The sequence below is a fragment of the Neomonachus schauinslandi genome, chromosome 4 (assembly GCF_002201575.2).
Source record: "Neomonachus schauinslandi chromosome 4, ASM220157v2, whole genome shotgun sequence".
Classification (NCBI taxonomy): domain Eukaryota; kingdom Metazoa; phylum Chordata; class Mammalia; order Carnivora; family Phocidae; genus Neomonachus; species Neomonachus schauinslandi.
Genome location: NC_058406.1, coordinates 24,491,446 through 24,514,329, shown reverse-complemented (window position 1 = coordinate 24,514,329; position 22,884 = coordinate 24,491,446). Strand labels below are relative to the sequence as shown.

Genomic DNA, 22,884 nt, shown 5'->3' with positions numbered 1-22,884 from the left:
GAAAAAAATGTGCTTGTTCCTTACCCTCCCCCTCACCCCACAAACCCTGTGCTCTCTGGGGCACCAGCTCATCATCCACAGTCTTAATTGTGACCCTGCCACTATGTGGCTCTGGGCTAACCACTGCATATTTCCCTGAAAAATGGGTTTAACAATCTCTGCCTCTTTCAAGGTCAGGCACCTTGTAGAAGTCCAGTGTGAAGAGGGGGAATAAATGTTCATTTCTTTTGTGAGGTAAAATAGAAGCGACCACACTGAAGGGAGAGCAAATTCACCACCAGGATGTAGAAAATGAGTTGCTAAGGGCCTGTGGGGAAATATAATTGTTTCATAATCACACTCTGACTACAGGTCCAAAGGGGCCCTTGGGGCTGGTCTTGCCAGGTTCTCAGGGATTGCTTCATAGGGGTGTGGATGAAACTCCCGCAACCCAAAAGCTGTAGAAATGGTTTTCCTATCCAAGAGAAGCTTATCTCTTTTGAGAAAAACTACCCTTTCCTGACTTAAAAAGGTTGTTTTCCTATTATAAAAGTAGTATCTGTTTATTATGGAACTTTATTATAGAACAGAAATATAAACATGCACAAAGAAAGGGAGAGGCTCCTATAATCACAGTGTACAGAGATCATCGCTTGTAACTCAAAGGTGGGATTTTGTTGTAACTGTAATTTTGTATCCTGTTTGGTGAACATTTTCCCATGTGTTTAAATATTTTATACAATGGGGGGAATTCAGTATACAAATTTGTTGCAATCTATTTAACCTATCTCTTGTTGAACGTTTGGGATATTGCCTTTGTTTTTGTTTTGTTCTTTGGTTTGCTTATTTGAGGCTTTTTGGCTGACTTAAGTGCTACAAGTAGTATCTTTGTTACACAAATCTTCACGCATATCTTTCTTTGATTATATCTTGAATTCCTGGAAGTGCAGTTGTTGGGCCAAAGGATATCGGATACATATTATCAATTTGTCTTCTAAGACTGATTTCACCCATTTGCACTCCCAGAGGTAATTTCATAGGGCTTCACCGGAGTTGCCAGTGTCATTAACTGTCAATGCCAACCTGGAACTCCCAGCCGGGCCTTTGGTCTTGCTTCACTTTTTCCCGCCCACTCCGCACACCCGCCGCGAGCCCCAACCCCTCCACCCCCCCTCCCGGCGAATATGATGGCCCGCCCCTTCCTTACTCCCGTTCCGATTATGTCCAATCAAAAGCAGCCTTCTCCAGTATCGCCGTATGGTTGGTAAGTTGAAGTGTCCGTCACTCTCAGGGGCGGGCGGAGCGACCTGACGGACGTGGCGGCGGACCAGTGTTAGCGGCGAGCGGGCCGTGCGTGGCGTGCGCGGCGAGCTAGACTGGAAGCGGTGAACCTGCGAGGTGTGTGCTGGCGGGTTGAGCGGCGAGAGGCTTGGCGGCCATGGCTCCCAACGTCCCCGCGGCCGAAGCGGCCCCAGAGTGTCCTAAAGGCATCCGGGCCGTGCTGCTGGGGCCGCCCGGGGCCGGCAAGGGTACCCAGGTGAGCTGCAGGGCCGGGCTTGGCGGCGGGGCTTGTGGAACTCCAAGGTCAGGACGGCCGGAGGTCCGGATCGCCTTGGAGCGCGACCGTGGGCTTAGGCCTGGGGAGGGTGTGGGGGCTCCTGGCCGGCGTCTGGGTTCTGCTAAGGCGTTTGGGAGAGGGTCCAATTGGAGATCGGGGGAAGTCTGAGTTAGGATTAGCGTTCTGGAGGGATCTAGACTTGAGGTGTCATGTTGGGAAAATCAAAGGACGGATCCCTTAAGGGATTAAAAGCAGAGAGGGTTTGAGTGGTAAGGTGAGCCTTCGGTTGAGGCATCTAGATTACAGCCTGAGTGGAGTCAGGGACCCCAGATTCCCTGCCATATGGGAGTGGATTGTCCAGGGTTATGTTCCAGGCATTCGGGGTAGGGGACCTTGCTTGTTAGGATTAATGATGAAGGTGGAGGAGCATCTCCGGCACGTGGGGCAGGGGGGGAGCTGGTATGTGCTGATTAGTAGGAGTTCTAAGAGAAATGAGGTATGACCTGCGTGAGCCAGTTAAGTTGGTGAAATGGGAGAGGGTACCTCTATATACAGATAAGAAAACAGGCCCAGAGAGGTCAGGTTGCTTTCCCAAGATAGCGAAATTGACTTCATGCAGTCTGGAACCTCAGGAATCATAGGACTCCAGGAGTATGGAGTCTAAAGTTACCTTCTACCTTAGCTGACTGTGGGGCCTCACTTGGTGTCTGGGCTGTAATGGACCCATAGATCAGAGTTGGAATTTATGATCTCATTTTAAGATTTGGAAGCCCATAGGTTGGATTATCAGTGTCCCCTTCCTGCATAAGGTCTGGCATTGCTCCCCAGGCCACAGGTTCTTTTTGGTTGTTAGGTTCTTAAGAGAGAATTCCTGGAAGTCTGAGCGCCTAAGTGAATAGTGTTCTGAGGACAGCTGTGTGCCCACTTTTCCTAGCACTTGAAAAGATCTTGTCTTACTCATTCTTTTTTTTTTTTTTTAAAGATTTTATTTATTTATTTGAGAGCGAGAATGAGAGAGAGAGAGCATGAGAGGGGGGAGGGTCAGAGGGAGAAGCAGACTCCCTGACAAGCAGGGAGCCTGATGCGGGACTCGATCCAGGGACTCCAGGATCATGACCTGAGCCGAAGGCAGTCGCTTAACCGACTGAGCCACCCAGGCGCCCCTTGTCTTACTCATTCTTGGGACCCCTCTGGTACCCAGCACATCACTTGGCACTTGATGGGGTTGGAAATAGATGAAGGACACAGATTAATGTGGGTGATGACAAGGGAAGTCTGGGAGATTCAGCTCATTCCTGTGATAGTTGCTTTTTGGCTTCGGGCACTAGGTCAAGAACGACCACTTTCCCTTTTCTATAGCTGGAGCTGATTCATCCTCGGAACTCACTGTTACCTAATCCCCTTGACCTTAGTAACTTTGAAGTCTTTTTCCTGTTGCTACCACCCTCCGTTATTAGGGAAACTGCAGCCTAGGAATGTTTAATCCCAGACTCTACAAACATTTGCTGTGAGTGAGTATAAACATGGTAGCTCAAATGCATCAACTATTTTTTCTTAGTTCATACGGAAGTGAATAATTTCATTAGTTGCATAATGAACAACCCATCTCAGTGCTGAGACAAGGGTTTTATAGTCTAGCAAGCTTTGTAACTTCGAAGCCTAAATGTCTTCACCTGAAAAATAGTGATAATACCTACCTTACTTACTCAACATTTCATGAGTACCAAACATTGGAGCTAGAGCAGTGAACAAGACTGATAAGGTCTTTACTCATGTAGACCAAAAGCTGACAAGGATATTGGAAGATTGTGTTATATACATGTGTAAAGCACCCCTAGGTACCTAAATGACAACCTGGCACATCATAGGCGTTCAATAATTATTGACTTCCTCATCTTACACATTCCTCTCCCCCCAGCTCGGATGTATTTCAGTGTAAAGGGGGATGTATTCAGGAAGTTTTGAAGGAAATTATACTTATGAGCTGATTTATAAGGGTGTGCATACAGCAGGCATTGGTCAGAGAAGGCTTTCTGGAAGTGGAGGGGATGTAACTGGGACTTGAGGAAACAAGTCTTTTAACCTCCATACACCTTTCTTTTCATAAGTGGGATAATAGGAATACTAATGGTTGTAGTTTTATGGAGTTTTAAAAAAACAGCAGTGTTCATAAATCAGAGGTTGCAAAGTGGCAGCCTCCAGAAGCATTTAGTCTACAGACACATCCTAACTTTTTTTTTTTAATTTATTTTTTCTTTAAGTAGGCTCTACCCTCCCCCCGCCCAACGTGGGGCTTGAACTCAACAACCTCAAGATCTAGAGTCTCATGCTCCCCTAACTGAGCCAGCCAGGCACCACTGCCTAACTTTATATATATATATATTATATATGATTTTATTTATTTATTTTGAGAGAGAGGAAGCGAGTGAGAGTACAAGATGGGGGGGTGGCGTGCCAAGGGCAGAGGGAGAACACAGGGCTCGATACCAGGACCCTGGGATCATGAGCCAAAGGCACATGAGCCAAAGGCAGATGCTTAACCGACTGAGCCACCCAGGCACCCCCTAACTTTTTTTTTATGAAGAATTTGTGGGGTTTTTAAATTTTTTTTTAATTTTTTTTTGAGAGACAGCAAGCACATGAGAGATGGGGGGGCCATGTGGGGTACGGCAGAGGGAGAGGGAGAGAGAGAATCTTTTTTTTTTTTTTTTTAAGATTTGTTTATTTATTTGACAGAGAGAGACACAGCGGGAGAGGGAACACAAGCAGGGGGAGTGGGAGAGGGAGAAGCAGGCTTCCCGCTGAGCAGGGAGCCTGATGCGGGGCTTGATCTGAGGACCCTGGAATCATGACCTGAGCCAAAGGCAGACGCTTGATGCCTGAGCCACCCAGGCACCCTGAGAGAGAGAATCTTAAGCAGGCTCCATGCCTAGTGCAGAGCCCAACACGAGGCTTGATCTCACCACCCTGAGATCATGACCTGAGCCGAAATCAAGAGTCAGACACTTAACTGACTGAGCCACCCAGGTGCCCTGAGTTTGAATACAAAAGAGGACTGGTCCCCATGTGCCCATTACCCAGCCCCAACAACCATCAGCTGGTGGCCACTGCTTCCCCACCCACTCTCCCTTCACAAATTATTTTAAAGCAGCTCCCAGATAGCATGACCAAGGTGTATTTCCTGTTTTCTCTGCCAGCCCTGTTCACAGTTTTTTCCATGCGTCCAGCTTATACCAGTTCTTCATCTTGCAGGTCATCTCCATCAGCTCTGTCAGTGCAGCGATACACCTCTGTGAGACCCATACTCTTATTCCCCTTTTTACAGTTAGAGAAACTAAAGTTCAAAGGGCCTGTTCTCTAGTTTACGTAGCAAGTAATTGGCGGATCCTCCATCTGAATGGCTCCAAAGCCCCTGCTCTTTCTGTTGCTATCTCCTACCCTGGGTTAGATTTTTCTCCTACCCTATAGTTTTGGTGTTAGAGATGCAGAGAGCAGCCCGTGCCCTCAAGAGGATACAATACAACAAAACAGAACAAAATAGTCACCCTTTGCTCGGTTATGTGACAGGCCCCTAGTCAAAGATTTCACATGTGTCATCTGATTTAACCCTACAACCCTAGAAGGTAGGTCCTATTGTTATCCATACCTTTTTTACTGATAAACTGAGGCCCAAAAGCTGATCTTGCCCCAGGATATACATAAAGAAGTAGCAAAGGTCGGATTTGAACTCATGACTGATTCCTGAGCAGAGTCGCCATCTTACACTATTGATATTAGTCTGGATGTAGAGGCAGAAATGAATATGCATGCACACAGTGCATACCAGTGCAAAGTACCATGTGCAAAGTGTCAGATGAGTGACTCTGACAAATGCTAGGGTAGTTCAGGGTTAGAACAAGAACTATAATTTGTCAAGAGTGTTCCACTCTTCCTCCTACCCAGCCAGGAATGTCGGTAATATTATCCCCAATTTATAGATGAGAAAATAGTCTCAAAAAATCCCTGGCCTAAGGTTACATAGTAAGTTAAGAGGCAGAGCTGATATTCAAACACAGGTTTCTGTGCTTTTTAAAAAAAAAAAAATTATTGTTATGTTAATCACCATACATTACATCATTAGTTTTAGATGTAGTGTTCCATGATTCATTGTTTGTGCATAACACCCAGTGCTCCATGCAGAATGTGCCCTCCTCAATACCCATCACCAGGCTAACCCATCCCCCACCCCCCTCCCCTCTAGAACCCTCAGTTTGTTTTTCAGAGACCATCGTCTCTCATGGTTCGGTGCTTTTTAAAAAGCTTTTTATTGAGGTAAAAGATACGTGGAGAAAGGTACAAATATCATAAGTGAGCAGCTTGATGAATTTTCACAATGTCAGTTTTCACAATTACACTTGCGTAGCTTACATCCATATCAAGAAACAGAATGTTGCCAGCGTGGTGAAGTTCTCCTTGTGCTCCCTTCCAGGCGCATGTGTGCACAGACATGTCCTTTCTCCAAGGACAGCCATTCAGGCTCTGTGGTCGATATTGTGTTTTGTTTTGTTTTTTTAAGATTTTATCTATTTATTTATTTGAGAGAGAGACTGAGAGAGAGCATGAGAATGGGGAGGGTCGGGAGGGTCAGAGGGAGAAGCAGACTCCCCGCCGAGCAGGGAGCCCGATGCGGGACTCGATCCCGGGACTCCAGGATCATGACCTGAGCCGAAGGCAGTCGCTCAACCAACTGAGCCACCCAGGCGCCCTGATATTGTGTTTTTAATAAGGCCCTGTAATATGGATAAGAGATAGGGCTCGCCAGCTTTGCTGTTACTAGCTATGTGATCTTGGGCAATTTAGCCTCTGAATTTCATTTATAAAATACAGATTAAAAATAGTTCCTACCTCATGGGTTTGTTGTATATCATGCATACTAAATACAGTAAAACAGTGCATGGTAAAATTGCTTGGCATGTTGCAAACACTCAAAGTTAGCTGATGTTGATGAGTCCTTATCAGAGGAAGAAGGAGTTGGGAGTATTTGGGGAGAGATATGCTCAGAATTTGCCTACAGGGAAGGGTAGAAGGGAGAGAAGCCAAAGTCCTCAGAGATACTTACGTTATGTATTTGGGAATCATACATAGAGCTGCTGTTTGCAGTGGTGCAAGGCATATAGATGGGGGGGATCTGTGGGGGTAAATTTGAAGAGCTTGGAGGTGTGGGAAGTTATTATGGAGGATACTGAACGCTAGACTAAGATATTTGGACTTCTCCCGTATTGCACTAAGGAGACATGGAAGGCTTCTGAGTGTGTGTGTGTGTATGTGTGTGTTGGGGACAGGCAGGGGGGGGCCCCCACGCCTGACAGTATTAGGAGTTGATTCCAGCTACCTATTCAGGAGTATGGGACATGGGAGTGGGAAAGACTGGAGGCAGAGAAATAATTTCAAGGTGAAAAAATACATGAGTTTGAGATTAAATCAGACCTCAACACCTAATAGTTTCCCTTTATTTCCCTAAATGCCAGGCACTATGCTGAATGCTTTTGCATACATAATTTTATTAAATCCCCGTAACAACTCTGAAAGTAGACATTATTATCTGTACTCCAGGGATGAAGACACTGAGGCCTTAAGAAGGCTGCATAACTTGTTCAGGGGGGCACAGTGCGTCAATTGTGGGGCCCAGTTTCCAACCCAGGTCTGTACCACCAAGAACCCAGTCGTGTGCCACTGCCCCAGGGCTTCACGAACTGTGCATCAGAATCCCCAGGGTGCCGCCTGAGAACCGCTCAGGCATAAACTTTAAGGGCGGGCCTGGCTTTGTATTTTTAGCATGTGCCCCAAATGATGGTGATAATACACTGAAGACCAAGAACATTAAACCCTCCATGCTGCCTCTCTGGTGGTTTTAGCCATTCTTACCCGTGCACCCCAAAAGCCCCCCCACCTTCCCCCACAGGGTCTCACGGAGGTGATGAGCCTATTTCTCGGTCCGTGGTCAGTGAGACACAGTGGCTCAGGGCCTCAGCAGCCAGGAGTGTGGGCCAGGGGCCAACAGAACAGCCAGGCCTGCAAGCTTGTTGAAAACGCAGATGCTCGGGCACCTGGGTAGCTCAGATGGTTAAGCGTCTGCCTTCGGCTCAGGTCATGATCCCAGGGTCCTGGGATCGAGTCCCGCATCGGGCTCCCTGCTCCTTGGGAGCCTTCTTCTCCCTCTGCCTCTCTCTCTCTGTCTCTCATGAATAAATAAATAAAATCTTAAAAAAAAAAAAAAAATGCAGGTGCTCAGGCCCCACCCTGTGGAACCAGCTGATTTGGAGTAGAAGCAGTGCTCTAAAGCATAAGCTTGACGTGTGAGGGGAATATAATAAAGTTATTTCATCAGGCTGCTTCTATAGTTTGCAAGCAAAGAGTAATGCAAAAAAGAAAGACCATGGAAGGAGGTCTTTTATTAAATGCCTACTGTGTGTCTTAATGTTTTGGGTACTTCCTTTTATCCTCACAACAGCCCAATGAAGTACACATCCCCATTTGACTGGTGAGGAAACAGATGCTGAGAAGTTAAGTAACTGGCCCAAGGTCACACAGCTGTTGAGTGCCTTAGCCAGGATTCCTGTGTAAATCTGACTCCAGAGTCACCACATTGACTCCCGTGCAGCCGGCAGAGCATGAAGGAATTATTCTTCTGCTTTGCCATGTCTCCCCTAGTGGAACATTCTTCCACACAGCTATAGAATCCCATCATCCAGAACAGCACATAAGAATCCTGCAGTTTGGGGGTGATGAAAATAGAACAGTTAGGTTCTGTGGTAAGAGCTCATCTGTGGTGTTCGGGTCAGCCTTCCTCCTTGAACAAGCCTGATCTCCAAAATGTTCACCCAAGTTAACTTCAACAACCAAGGAGAAAGATTGGCAGAAGAGCTCAGTTCTCTGGGTATGTGGCCACCATGCCAGCCTGGAGGACCACCACTGCCAGGGGGTCCTGATCTTCATTGGTTTTCCAAAGTGCAGTTTTTAACACCTTCATCTGGATTCCATTTTGTTATGAAGTCATGTCTTTGCTTGAACTGAACCAGTCCATGAATCACAAACTAGAATTTGCTACACTGAGCCCCATCTATTTCCCTTTTCTGTATGCAACTAAGAAAACTCCCAGTGCACTGGTTTGAATAAGAATCCAACCCTAGGGTGCCTGGGTGGCTCAGTCAGTTAAGCGTCTGCCTTCGGCTCAGGTCATGATCCCAGAGTCCTGGGATTGAGCCCCACATCGGGCTCCCTGCTCAGCTGGGAGCCTGCTTTTCCCTCTCCCTCTGTCTACTGCTCTGCCTACTTGTGCTCTCTCTCTCTCTTTGTGTCAAATAAAATCTTAAAAAAAAAAAAAAAAGAATCCAACCCTACTTATTTTATAAAACAATTGAACCAGAATGCTAAGTATTAAGCTTCTTGAACTGATTCTATTCCTTGTGAATTCTGCGGGGCAGGGGGCGGGGGTGGGTTGCCATCCCCGTTGGACTGTCCAGAGTTTCTTCCTGTTCTAGTCTTTATTCTGCTGTGTTGTCCACCAAACTAGGAGGCTGTAGAGGCCAGGGTCCATGTCTTTTGTTTTCCTGGCTCCCAGCAGGGTTCTTGGAAGAGGCACCAGTGTTTTCTTTCTGTATGAATGAACATGGAATTAGGGCAGGGTTTACAGTACCAGCTAATGTTCATTGAGTATTTGCTCTGCCTGTCCCTATGTACATATGTCGAACTCCATTTGATCCCAACAACCCAGTGATGGAGGTCCTGCTACTGTTTCCATTTGACTTAGAGCAAATTTGAAAGGTAGTAAGGTGATAGAATTTTTCTCAAGTCACATATCTAGTGATTGGTGTCTGAACCCCAAGAATTTTGACTCTGAAGCCCATGCTCTTAACCAAAGGCTATTCTGCCTCCTGAAACTACTATGTAAGTATATGCTGTTAGCCAAATGCTCTTTTTATGTATCCTATCTGATCCTCAGAGCTACTTTCTGAGATGGAGCCTTTTTGCCTTCATTTTAAACGGACCAGGAAACTGAGGCTCTGAGAGGAAAGAGGAAGAACCAGGTGTGCCTGGGGGGAAACCCGCATTCCTCACACGGCCCCCAGCTGCCTCCCAGGCCCATGGCCACCGTCCTTGTCAGTGGCACATTCATTCCTTTGGGAAGTATTCATTTAACACATTATATACCAGGCATTGTGCTGAGTGCTTTATATCCGTGAACTCATTTCAGCTTCACAGCAGCCAGGGCACCTGGCCGGCTCCACCAATACAGCGTGTGACTCTTGATCTCGGGGTCAGAAGTCTGAGCCCTACATTGGGTGTAGAGATTACTTCAAAATAAAAATCTTAAAATAAATAAATAAATAAACCAACAAACTTCGCAGCAACCCTGTGAGGTACTGATACTGCTATTTTGATTCTTCCCATTTATAAACTGAGGCTTCTGTGTCACTCGTGTGTGTCTAGTGGAAGTTGTGAGAATAGCTAATATTTATGACCACTTCCTGTGTGCTAGGCACAGTTTTCAGTGTTTTACAGGTATGAGGTTGTAGAAATCTTACTGTAACCCTGTAGTCGTTCTACGTTAGAATGTAACATCAGATACTCTTATCTCTATTATAGGTAAGGAAATCAGCATTTGCCAAAGTTCGAAGAGCCAGTGAGTGAGAGGGCCAGGTTCACACCTGGGCAGCCTGATGCCAGGGCCTTCAGTGTTAACTCTATCTTGGTTTTCATCTACCCCCCGCCCCCCCAACAGGCACCCAAATTGGCCGAAAACTTCTGTGTCTGCCATTTGGCTACTGGGGACATGCTGAGGGCCATGGTGGCGTCTGGCTCAGAACTGGGGAAAAAGCTGAAGGCCACTATGGATGCCGGGAAACTGGTAGGTTTGGTGGTACCAGTGAATGTGGATATTCCTGAGTCTCATCTGTGCTGCCTCATTTGGTGGCCACCAGTCACGTGGAACCATGAAAATTAATTTAGATTTAATTGAATTGAAAATTCAACTGCTCAGTCTCACTTGCCGCATTTCAAGGGTTTGTTAGCACAGATTTCATTTCCATCATTGTAGAAAGTTCTGTCGGACAGCCTTATGCTACGGGCTGTTCTAACAAACACAAACTACATGAACTTCTAGAGTAGCAGGTTACATGGTACATTCTGAATGTGTGGCATTTATTTTATTCACAGTATTCTTTTTTTATATGTGTATTTTTTATTTTATTTTTAAGTAGGCTCTGCACCCAGTGTGGGGCTTGAACTCACAACCCTGAGATTAAGAGTTGCTTGCTCTACTGACTAAGCCAGCCAGGTGCCCCTGTTTACAGTATTCTTGAGGTCCCTTTGTGCTGATGCCTTGTAATACGCCCTGGTTTTAGAGCCAAAAATGAAACTGCCATCCCTAGGCCAGAACTCAAGGATGTATCCGGAGAGGATGGAAACCACAGAGTGTTTTAACTCTATTTTTGTGGTTCTGTGTTCTGTGTTTCTCATAGTGGATTGCTTGGCGATTGACGGAAGTAATTCCTCCTATTTGGGGGATATAATAGCATTTTCTTATGTTTTTAGTCCAGTTGATCCAATGGGATGATTATTATAATCTATTATCTACTAAATCTTCTTTGATTAGTGCCAGAGCTTAGTTGTAACTGAGTTATTCTGGGACTTGGCCTCTGGGAGTCACCTTCAGGCATTTTAATAAACTAGAACACCAAGAAAACATTTAAACTACAGAAACAATGGTTATAGTATAGAATATTCATGAGCAAGAAGATACACCGTGTTACAAGTACTTACAAAGTTACAAATCATTTGCTTCCTTAACATTTTCCCTGGTTTCTTTTAAGATTTGATTTTCTTATTTGACAGAGAGAGAGAGAGAGAGAGGGAGAAACAGACTTCCCGCTGGGCAGGGAGTCTGATGTGGGACTTGATCCCAGGGTACTGGGATCATGACCTGGAGCCAAAGGCAGACACTTAACTGACTGAGCCACCCAGGCACCCAACATTTCCCTCTTTTAAGTTCATACATGAAGATGATCAGATTTACCATTTTGGAGGAATGGGAGGAGAAAAAGGTATATTTATCATCTGGGAATCACCTTCAGAAGTCATTTTGTGCTTGGCCCTCTGGTCTTCTCATATCTTAGAATGTTGGTTGGGGAAGGCCTTGGGCTTTGCCTTTATCCCTGAATTACCTCCTGGCAGGCTTTGAGATTGCATAGCTGTATCCGGGGTACCCCTTCCCACCCACCTGCCCCTTTACTCTAGCTTTCCCTTCGTGTTTGTGAGACCTTGAGCTAAGCCGGAAAGCTAGATATTTTGGACTTTGGGTCTTGCGAGAAGATCTTGTACTGAGAAAAACTTGGCTTATGGCCATGAGATTGCTTATCTCCAGCCTTCACTTCGTCACACAGCTTGTACTTTGTCCCCAGGTTCACAGGCAGTCCCAGGAGATAAGAGCGTTAGCAGCCTTCACTGTCATGCTGGTAGGGAACATCTCTTTCTATGAAAGCTTAGGAGGAAAACCGGTTTTCGGAAGCTGAGAAGGGTCCTCATTGGGGCTTTTAGAGAGACCAAGAGGTGTGTTGGCCTGGCGCCTCACGTCCTTGGTTCTGACCCAGTCTTGCCAATTCAGTGACCTTCTCTGTTACCTCATGTCCAGGATGGCCTGGACCACTTTACTGTTAGCCTAATCAGAATTGTGAAACAGGGAAAGTTGGTACCTTTCTGCATTTTGGTTGAGCCCCATTCTCCCATGGAGCCCTCCTCAGTGATCTCTCAGCCAGAGGCCCTCATCTTTCTTGTGCCTTGAAGACAGCTGCTTGCTGATGACCTATTATCTGATGGAGAGGATCCTGACAAATGGCTAGAGAGGGCCTCAGGACCTAAGACACGGAAGCCTCCTGTCCAGGTGACAGGCAGTGGGATCCTCTTCCCTCACCCAGATTGTTGGGACACAAAAGAATCTCAAGTGAAGAGAACACATGTGGCAACGACAAAAATCATGAAACTGAATTTTCTTTGGAATGTGGAGCCACTCCACATTTGCTCTAATTTTTGCTTCTTTGGGGTCAAGAAAACATGCTGTTTGGTAATCAGGTTATACAGACACAAACTTGTGGCCCTGGAGTTGGGCTCATGTCACCTAATTAACAGATTTAAGCCCAAGGCTGTCTTGTTCTTAACTTCCAGGTGAGCGATGAAATGGTAGTGGAGCTCATTGAGAAGAATTTGGAGACCCCTCGATGCAAAAATGGTTTTCTTCTAGATGGCTTCCCTCGGACCGTGAGGCAGGCAGAAATGGTGGGTGCCTTGAATTTGTGTCACTGATGCATGAAAACGAACTCTTGGCCCGTTATCTCTTAATCACTTTGAGGGAGATGGCTCCAATCAAGCTCTGGTAGTTTAGGTGGGCCATATACTCTCTTGCAGCTCGATGACCTCATGGAGAAGAGGAAAGAGAAGCTTGACTCTGTGATTGAATTCAGCATCCCGGACTCTCTGCTGATCCGAAGAATCACGGGAAGGTATTTGTCCTCTGAAGATCTCTCCTGGGCCTGCCTCCTCTGAGCTTTATCAGACCAGCAGAGCTGCTCTTGCCCAATCCCAGCCAGGCAGCGTACTGCCATTTTAACATGGGTTGGTCTTATTTGATGACATCCATTGCAATGGTGACATGGGATAGGGATATGTGGAAAGAAGAGCAAGGGATTTGAAGTCAGACAGCATCTCAGGCCTGTCACCTTTTAACCCTGACCCTAGGCAAGTTTCTTAACCTCTCCAAGGCTGGTTGCTCCTCTGTAGAGTGGGGTTAATAAGACCTGCTTCGAGGAACCGTTGCGCATTTTGGATACCATGACGTGCATGGTTCAGAGCCTTGTTTACGGTAGGTGCTTCAGAAAGATTCCATTCCTTACATGGTTATCTCCAGTGCCCTGAAATCTGGTTTCGGTTGGGAGTTGCCATACCTTGCTGTAGGTTTTGTAGTGTGAAAATAATATGACCACTGACACAAAGTTTAGAAAATGGAGGAAAATTTTGCTCATGGTACAGCCACCTCAGCCAAACCCACTATTGCTTTGCTGCATGTTTCATTTTCAAATACTTATTTCGGGGCGCCTGGGTGGCTCAGTCCATTAAGCGTCCGTCTCTTGGTTTTGGCTCAGGTCGTGATCTCAAGAGTTGTGAGATCCGGCTCCGCGCTCAGCATGGAGAGTCTGCTTCGGATTCTCTTTCCCTCTTCCTCTGCCCACCCCCTCACTCTTTCTTTCTCTTGCTCTCTCTCGCTCTCGCTCTAAAATAAATAAATAAATCTTTAAAAATAAATAAATAAATAAAGTGCTTGTTTCTTGGAGCACCAGCCTGACTTAGTCAGTGAAGCATGCAATTCTTAATCTCAGGGCTGTAGGTTGGAGCCCCGTGTTGGGTGTAGAGTTTACTTAAAACAGTAAATAAATAAAATCTTTAAAGTACTTGTTTCTCTGTAGTAGTCACCATTGAACACAGACATGCTTCTGTTTCTGAACAAGTTTGCTCTGAAAGGTCCACTGTTTTAGGCTATAATTTCCTCTATGCTGTATCATTGTCCGCTCTGCCATCTGCTTTGTGCCTTCCAGAAATATGTGAGAAGCTCTCGGCCATTAATAGACCCTCCTCCCATTCTCATCTTTATTGTGGGCTATGGCTTTTATATCCCTTAGTCATTTTAATGGAGTCTCGGGAAGGTGGTCAGCCTCCTGTCTTGAACCAGACATCCATGGCCATTATTTTTAATTGCTGCTTGGTATTTCACAGTAGACGAGCCATCATTTACTTACTTGTCCCCTTATTGTGGTACAGTTGTGTTTTTTTATAGTTGTCTGCTGTTAATTTGATGCTGTGACCATCATAGTACATGTAAACTTTTGGATTTAATTAGAAGGAAAATGTTTCCTTGTTGTAAATTTTATTAAGTTGATTTCCTCATGGGGTTGCACATTTTTTCCATGTGCCTGCAGTCCGTATCTTCAAGGGGGGAGGTAGACATGTAAACAGACAGCGGGGTGACTGTTACAGGTGTTTTCCTGAGAGGCTACATTAGATACAGTGGATCCACCTTATATTAATTTTTTTGTTCAAATGTCCAGGTTTCCTGTTTCTAGCTATTCCATAGGCACCTTCAATACAGGAACGTCTGTATTTTTGCGTCCCCACTGGCAGAGCAGACAAAGTGGAGGCAGGCCAAGAAGTGGTAAGGTTGACAGGGAGGCACATCACCAGGGCTGGGGTCCCTGATGTACAAAGCAGATGTTAGCAGTACTAGTTGACCCTGGGGGCCTTTGCATCGATTGGCCCATGTTCCTGAGTGCCCATTCTGTGTGCGGCACCGTACTAGACTCGGGTAGGGGACCAGGAGAGGGTAGAGAAGAATAATATGCCCATCTCCGACCTCAGAGAGTCTACAAGCCATACAAGAAACCTGGGCTTGTTAGCGCAGTGGGTAGTCCTAAGGAGCGAGCCTGGGAACAGGAAGGGAAGGCTGCCTAGGAGAGGAGCAATGTCAAACATGGCCTTCCTGGATGGAGAGGATTTCGGTGAGGCTCTCCGGGAAGAGAGTAGAGGCGGGAATGAGTATGGGTTAGGGGAGGGCCTCTAGCTGGAGCTGGTGGCAGAATGTCTGTCCACAGTCGGAGGCAGGATCTGGAGGGCTGGGTGGCAGAACAAGTGCTGTTGGAAGGTCGGATGGGCGCTTGACTGGGGAAGATTCGCCAAGGTGAAGAGGGTAGGCATATCAGTCATGGGATGTTCTTAAGCCATGAGGTGTTATGGCAAGAACAGCATTCTGAGAACATTAGTTTGGCCCTGGCATACAGGCTAAACTGGGGGAAAGGAGGAACGGACAAGAGCCCACCTAGGAGGCTGATTCTGATCCCCATGTGGAGGCTTTTAACTGGGGTTGGCTGGTGGGGAACAGAGAGATACTGAAGAGCAAACTACAGGATTGTTGTAGAGGATGAAGAAGACTCGGGGTCTAGGTTTGGGAGTGAGTGGTGTGGTGTGACCCTCTCCCTCACAGAGGGAGAAACAGGACACGCCAGGCTGGTAGAGTTGTTTTCAAGTTCCCTCTATGGGTCGGTGGCAGAACTAGCACTGGAAGCCCGCTTTCTGCCTTCTAGTCCACTACAGATGGTTGCAAGACAAAGAGGCAGGGACTAGTTGGGTCTTATTTAAATCTGACATGATTAAACCCCACTGTAAATATCTTTGATTAGCTCTGACCTCACTTCTGACAATATTATGAGTCATTACTTTATGTTTTGAATACCTATGGTTGGCGGTTGGCGGTTTTAACTTTTTCAGTGTTGGCTCTCTGTTGGCTACTAATTATCCTACCAGTTGGCTGTCCTGATGTCTCAAGTCATCCCCACTTCACAGCTGAGAAAACAGGCATCTGAAGTGTGATACTCAAGACAGCAGTGGCTCTAGAACCCCAGCCTTGACCCCTCCACATCACGCCCTCCCTCCCATCGCTAGGTCCGGCTCTTAGAGCTATTGCGGTTGGTGCTGAGGCCGATCCCACTTTGAAAACTTGGATCTTGGACTTACTTTCATTTCCCTTCTAGGGAATGAGCCTTTAAATGAAGTCTGAGTGGGGAAGGAGCAGTGTGCTGTATGTAACTGGAGGGCTGAGGGAATCGGAGTAAGCGAGAGATGTAGGGATGTGGCAAGGAAAGGGTCGTGTCTGCCGCAGCCTGGTTGCTGTGGTTGCTGTGTGCCTTGTGCTCTCCAGAAGGTGAAGAATCATGGTCCACGGCTCATGCTTGCAGCCCTTCGCAGAGGGAAAGCTGTAGCTGAGCCCAGCAGCCTCTCCCTGGGTCTCCCAGTGGAGGCGCCAGAGGAACCTTGCCAGCGACTCAAATAAAAGAGGGCCTGACCTCCTGTCACCTAACAGGTCAGACCACTCAGTGTAGCTTATTTTACTCAGCCATCACCTTTCCCCCACCAATGCTGTAAATGGACCACTTGGCCCCCCAAAAGTGTGCTGTCAGGAGAGAGCAGGGGAGGGGGAGAGGGAGAGAGAATCTCAAGCAAACTCTGCACTGAGTGTGGTGACTGATGCGGGGCTCAGTCTTACGACCCTGAGATCATGACCTGAGCCGAAACCCAAGAGTCGGACGCTGAACCTACTGAGCCACCCAGGCGCCCCTGCCCAGGCTTTGATAGTCTGACCTGGACTTTCCCAGCTGATGTGCTGAGATATCGATCCCCTCGGCCATCAGAGCAGCTGGGTAGGCCTGGGTTATTCCAGAGGGGAAGCACACAAGTACTGCATAAATATTTCTGCGTGTGCCAAGAGGTGAAAAATGTTGGGAAGCTCTGGTATAACAGACCTTCATGAGGAGAGCAGACATCCGTTCAGTAAGAAAGCCTGGGTTGGCACAAACTTAGGAAACTAGACAGGCCCTGGCTGCTAGCAGGGTTTGGCCTGCCTTCTTCCCTTCTTAGGTTTCTGGGCTCCCATGGTGTGGCCACTCCCAGTCAGGAACTCAGGTTTGCAGCCCAAGGGGGCACAGCACAGATGGGGTGCCCAGCTACATTTTCAGTGCCAGCTAAATGCTTTATTCTTGGGCACTTTATGACTTGTCGAGTGAGTCATTTCTCCTGGAGCCAGTGTTCATATTGCTTGGCCCTCCGATGCTTGGGCCGCCTTTTATCTACGTGATCACAAAGGGGTGCTGCCCTGTCTGGTGGTGTTTGCATCTGCAATACATATTTTTCCATCACACCTTTCTGGTTTTTGTAACCAAACTGGGATAGAAAATAGGGTTAGCTTCTTTGTCCTCTGGCCCCCGTAGCACGTTGCACAAATCTCTATTAAAGGATGGGTCACAGTTATTTTAGGTTTTTTCCACATTTGTTTCTCCTACTAGAATAAGCACTGCTTGTGATCAGGGCTCTTGACTCCTTGCAGTGTGGCCCCTGGATTCAGCATAAGGCCTGAATTGGACTAAGCACTTAGTAAACGTTTATTGGGCGAGTGGGTGAATAGATTGAATGGCTGTGTGAGACCAGCACCTGGTTCCTGAATTAGGTCCTTACGCCAGCCTTGGCAGCCAGGCACTGGTCACGTTGGAGCAAAGTAGAAATCATACTCCGTCTGGCATAAGCTCTCCTGGAAGCCCAGTTAATCTTCCCAAGCAAGAAACACCTATAGCTGGGTTCTGTGCCCGGTGAAGTCCTCACGTCCAGCTCCTCTGTCGTTGCTTGTCAACTTGGAAACCCCTGGGGTGCAGGGATACTTTCAGGCAACCTGACTCATGTTCGTTTGCTGTCTTTCAGGCTGATTCACCCTCTGAGTGGCCGTTCCTACCACGAGGAGTTCAACCCCCCAAAGGAACCCATGAAAGATGACGTATGTAAACGCAGGACAGGAAATTGCCTTTTCCTTCCTTCCCCTTTATTCCTTTCTGTTCTTTGTTCTTTCCATCTTCCCTTTATTCCTACCAATATTATTATTATTTTTTTAAGATTTTATTTATTTATTTATTTGAGAGAGAGAGAGAGAGAAACAGCATGAGAGGGGATGATAGGGTCAGAGGGAGAAGCAGGCTCCCCGCCAAGCAGGGAGCCCGATGCGGGACTCGATCCCGGGACTCCAGGATCATGACCTGAGCCCAAGGCAGTCGCTTAACCAACTGAGCCACCCAGGCGCCCCCTACCAATATTATTAACCATGAGAAATATCACCGACCAAGTAAATCACGGGGGCTGTGGCTCTTCTGTCTACACAGCAGCTCCCCCGGTGGTTTACTGTTTGACTGTAGCTACCAGCAGTGGCTACTTCATAGGGCCCGGTTTATACCTGTCTTTGGCGCAGAGCAGCCCCTCTCTGGTATCACGGTGACCCAAATGGTTGACTAATCCCAGGAGAAGGCTTCTTGGAAGCCCAGAAGGAGAGCCAAGCTAGGAGAACAGGACTGAAGAGAAATGTGTTGACTGGTCCTACTTTGAAAGAATGTGCCCTCTGTCTGGTGACTCTGCTGCGTCCTACAGATTCAGACTATTTGGGCTAGATTAACATTGCCAAGTGCTCTTGACAGTCTTGCAGATGTAACAGGGAGGGTCTCATAGATGTTCGCTGTAACATTTGCCGTAACTAGTCCATTTCATCTGTTTTAGAACATGCAGGCAAGAGTAAGAATCTCCTGGGTTTGCTTTTGTCACTTGAGACAAGTTCGTCAGGTCGTACAGGTTTCCAAGACTTCGCGTCATCTTAGTCACATTTCCCACGGTCGGGAATTCTGCCGTTCAGAGTTCTTTCTCACTCCACTTGCCACTTTCAGAACGCTGAAGGCCAACACCCTAGTGAAAACACCAAAGACTTCGGTGACTAAGGTCACAATGGTGAATGCATCTCTGATTTTGATGTATTCTCCTGGTCTCGGGAGCCTCTATCTTTCTTGCTTCTGACCCTAGAAGTGTTCATCTTGGAAGCCAAGCAACCTGAGCAGAAGCTGTGAGAGAGAGGCCTTGCCCGTCTTCCTCCCACAAACCCCCTTCCTCATGCTTTGCTGCCTCAGGCTCCCCGGCTCCTCTGGACTGGTTGGTCTGCTCCTGGGACCAACTTCCCGAGAGTAGCAAAGCTCTTTAGAGCCCTTTAGTGGAGGGGATCTAGATTGTCTGTCTTTCCCTCCGATGGCCTTTGGGAGCAGACAGCATCGCAGATCTGGAAACCTTGCTAACAGTCCCAGACTTTCACTGCCCCCTTCCTGTTCTCAGATCACTGGGGAACCCTTGGTCCGCCGATCAGATGATAATGAGAAGGCCTTGAAAATCCGCCTGGAGGCCTACCACACTCAGACCACCCCGCTGGTGGACTACTACAGGAAACAAGGGATCCATTCTGTCATCGACGCCACCCAGACCCCTGACGTCGTGTTTGCCAGCATCCTAGCGGCCTTCTCCAAAGCCACATGTAAAGACTTGGTTATGTTTATCTAACATTGGGTCCAAAAAAGGAATTTCTTTCTACCTATCCCTGTTGAGGGAGTGGGTGGGAATTGCAGAGCAGGCAGAGGGAAGCTTCCTCAGGTCAACAAGAATACCATTTGTTGTACCAATTAAAAAAGCACTTGCTTGATGTATCTTTAGCGTGTGTGCAACTCTCATCTCATCTGTGTGTGTGTGTGTGTGTGTGTGTCATTGGCTTAAGTACATGTACACTCTTCCTTCTTTCTAAGGTACAGGCAAGGTTGCTTTACCAGCTGTTTACTTCTTTAGGCATACTCCTGATTTTTATTTATTTTTATCAAGATAACCTAACTCAGGTATCTGCCGGGCACCGCAGTTCTAGAACCTCATGGTATCTAGTCCATCTCCAACAGCTGAGTAGAAGTCCAGGATAACATAAAGTCAAGCAGGGCCAAAGTTCCCGGTGGCAGATGTTGGCATGGAATCCCACTTGTTTTCTACCCCACTATGAAAAGCCACATGAGTCGGTTCATTTTTTCCCTAAATGGAAAGAAAAGGCATTTATGCTACATATCTCAGAAATAACTGGGAGAGGGTATCACCATAGAAAGATCCAGGCTGAGTTGGAATATTTCTGTGATCTGCATCACAGTGCTATAAAGTCGGGATCATTTGGGACCTGTGTGTGAAAACTGAATTGTTGCCAAAGAATTGAACCCAAGTAGACGGTCCTTTTGAATTCAGACTATCTTCTGAACATCCAGGCTGGGCATCTGAGAGCAGCCAGTCCACTTCCCAAAGAGACCAGGGTAGGCTTGTTTTCATTTTTAATGTTTGCCTCCCTTTCCAAGTATGAACAAAACAGTGATTGGGAGGTGATCTATTCTTGGCCTCGTTTTCATTCGAGTTTACTCAAACCCAGTCTCCCCAGGATATGAAACCTCAATCAGATGTGTCTCTTTTAAACTCAGACTCTGTCCACAGACTCCCCAAGAAAAGATCACCCAAAATAAGATCACCTATGACAGTAACCAGCTTTTATTCCTAACTTTAGCTCCCCCAACTATTAAGCATTTCCTGAGGTCCATGCTGTGCCGTTTGACTTGTGGCAAACAGATGAATTAATAGACTGTTGGGAGAGGCCACAAAACGGTGGCCTCTGGAAAAGACATTGGAAAACCAGTGGCAGGCCCAGTAAATAAATGCCGCCTGCCCTAGCATAATCTGCTGACTTGGTGCAGAGGGCTCTAGAGTCCCAGTCCCCATCTGACCTGAGTCTCCTGCTGCTGTCTGTGGAACTGTCAGAGGGCTTGTCCCCAGTCCACCTGGAAGCTGGGCATGGGTACGTGGTCATCTTGCTTCCCTTTGATCTGGTTCAAGTGAGCGTCTGCTAGTTCTGCTCTGCCTTGCTTCGCCTGTAAACTAACTCCGCCCATTCTGAACAGAAACCTAGTCTGGTGTGGGGCATTTCTGGGAAGCACATGACTTCAAGGAAGAGGACTGAAACCAAAACTACCGGCCGTGTCTGCAGGGGTCTGGAGCCCTTCTCTGGGGGAGGGAGGCCTCACAGATCCTGGAGTCCACTACCTTTTCACAGGGGACAGTTGCAGGCACTTGGCCTCGAGGTGGCAGACCTTGAATGTTTGCTAATTGAACGTGTGTCATCTTTGCCCATCCATCTACATTCACATGCGCATATTTGGGCTGCTGGTGAACCTAGAACATGCGGGATGCATATGTCCTTTTGGGGGTGGTCAGGATTTAGATTTTTGCTTCATTTGATTACACAGCCTTAACGTCAGCAGGATTGAGAGCTTTTTCCTGACAGAAATGTCCAGTGTCTGATGCATTTGGTTGCTGGGGCATGCATGCCAGCCCTCCTGTTATTTACTTGGTTTTTAAAAACCCGTTTTGTTCTCTCTCTTGTTTCCTCTCTATTTCAGCCTAGTAACAGAAGGCCAGGCGAGACTGCACCACTCTTCATCACCCCGCGGCGTGATCCCTGCTCTTTAGGTGCTGGGCAGAGGGGAGGGGTGGTCAGGGTGAGGATGGAGAGGGAGGAATGATGAGGGCCCAAAAGGAGTAACGAAGAGCAGCAATGTGGTAGTGAGGCTGTCTTCACATGTCCTAGAGGAGTCTGAAAAAGTACAGAGGAAGGGTGAAATTAATTAAAAAAAACTGATTAGAGGCTGTAAATAGAAATAGGGAGGTACAGTATTGTTTCTGAGGAACCCAGGTTTCATTTACTGTGGATTGGTGACAATATATTTTAAAGCCAAGGGCCCTAAGACCTCAGTTTTTATCTCAGAGCCTCATGGGTTGCCAGCCTAAGAATGCAGGAAGTCAAACTATTGTTCTGTCTTTCTGAAAGCTTGGAACAGCGGAGGCTTTGACTCCTAGCCCTGGTTCTCCGCACCATGAGATCAAAAGATCACCTCCGGGTTGGAAAGAGATGGGGAGGGGGCGTGTTCATGGGGGCGGTGGCTCAGCCAATCACGTTTACTGGAGTTGTGGGGAAGGCGGGGCTGGTCTCCCTCCTAAGGACACACTGCTGTGTGCCAGTCCACCCATTTTCATGGGTCAGCTCCCAGCAGCCACCCAGCAAGCCCTGCACTCTTACCATCTTACATCCACGATGTGGGAAGGGACACTTGTTAACAAAGGAGCAAGTGTCCTAAGCAACATAATCCAAAGATTGTCCTTTCCATCCTCAAATCCTGTGGCTGGGATCACTCGTCAGCACTGTGATGTATTATTTTCAATGAGGTGCCTTTCTTAACTGACCATATGCTGCCTTGTTTGGCCCCTAAATCAATAAAGTATGTTAAAAATTTGTATCCCCTGTTGTGGCATTTTTTTGATGAATTTTTTTGGGATCTGGGCTAGGAAAAAAAAAGGCATTGAATTCTGAATCTGGCGTGGAAGCCCCTTCTTGTCACTAGAAGTCACAAGGCAGGGAGGTCCAAGTGTGTGCTCATAAGATGAGCCACACCCTCTTGAGCCTCAGCTCAGATGCAGGCAGGACAAGGCAGCTCGGCTTCGTGGAGACCACACCGTGCTTGGAGCTCAGAGAAGGTGTGAGGAATCCCAGCCAATCATTTACTCTGCTCCTGTTTCCTTGTCTGAAAAGAGGGGTGTGATTCCACCTTCACAGACTTGTTGGCATTAAATGAAGTTTATAAAAAGCAGCTTTGTGCTTGGCACCTGGCACACAACAGACACTTGATAAATGTTAGTTGGATCCGAATATATACAAATATATCTGCTTCGTGCCGGGCTGGAGAATTGTTGAGTGGACAGCTGTCCACAGCCTAGAAAGCCAGTGCTTCCCATCCCTAGCCAGATTTTTGGCTGTCTTTTCAGCTGTCTCTTTAACACTCCTTCCTGGT

The 22,884-nt window shown here is 47.1% G+C and overlaps 1 protein-coding gene across 3 annotated transcripts; it reads left to right on the top strand.

The window, feature by feature from the left end:
- Positions 1-1,341: 1,341 nt before the first annotated feature.
- Positions 1,342-22,331, top strand: AK2 (adenylate kinase 2). Of its 3 annotated transcripts, XM_021684194.2 has the most exons (7): positions 1,350-1,516; positions 10,299-10,424; positions 12,737-12,847; positions 12,977-13,071; positions 17,864-17,936; positions 19,304-19,499; positions 21,439-22,331. In XM_021684194.2, the coding sequence occupies exons 1-7, from the start codon at positions 1,418-1,420 to the stop codon at positions 21,441-21,443; spliced, it is 705 nt and encodes a 234-aa protein (XP_021539869.1). In that variant the 5' UTR covers positions 1,350-1,417; the 3' UTR covers positions 21,444-22,331. The 3 variants fall into 3 exon arrangements, with proteins under 3 accessions (XP_021539868.1, XP_021539869.1, XP_044770411.1); XM_021684193.2 differs by lacking the exon at positions 21,439-22,331 and having other exon boundaries at positions 1,342-1,516; positions 19,304-19,685; XM_044914476.1 differs by lacking the exons at positions 10,299-10,424; positions 21,439-22,331 and having other exon boundaries at positions 19,304-19,685.
- The last annotated feature ends 553 nt before the right edge of the window (positions 22,332-22,884 follow it).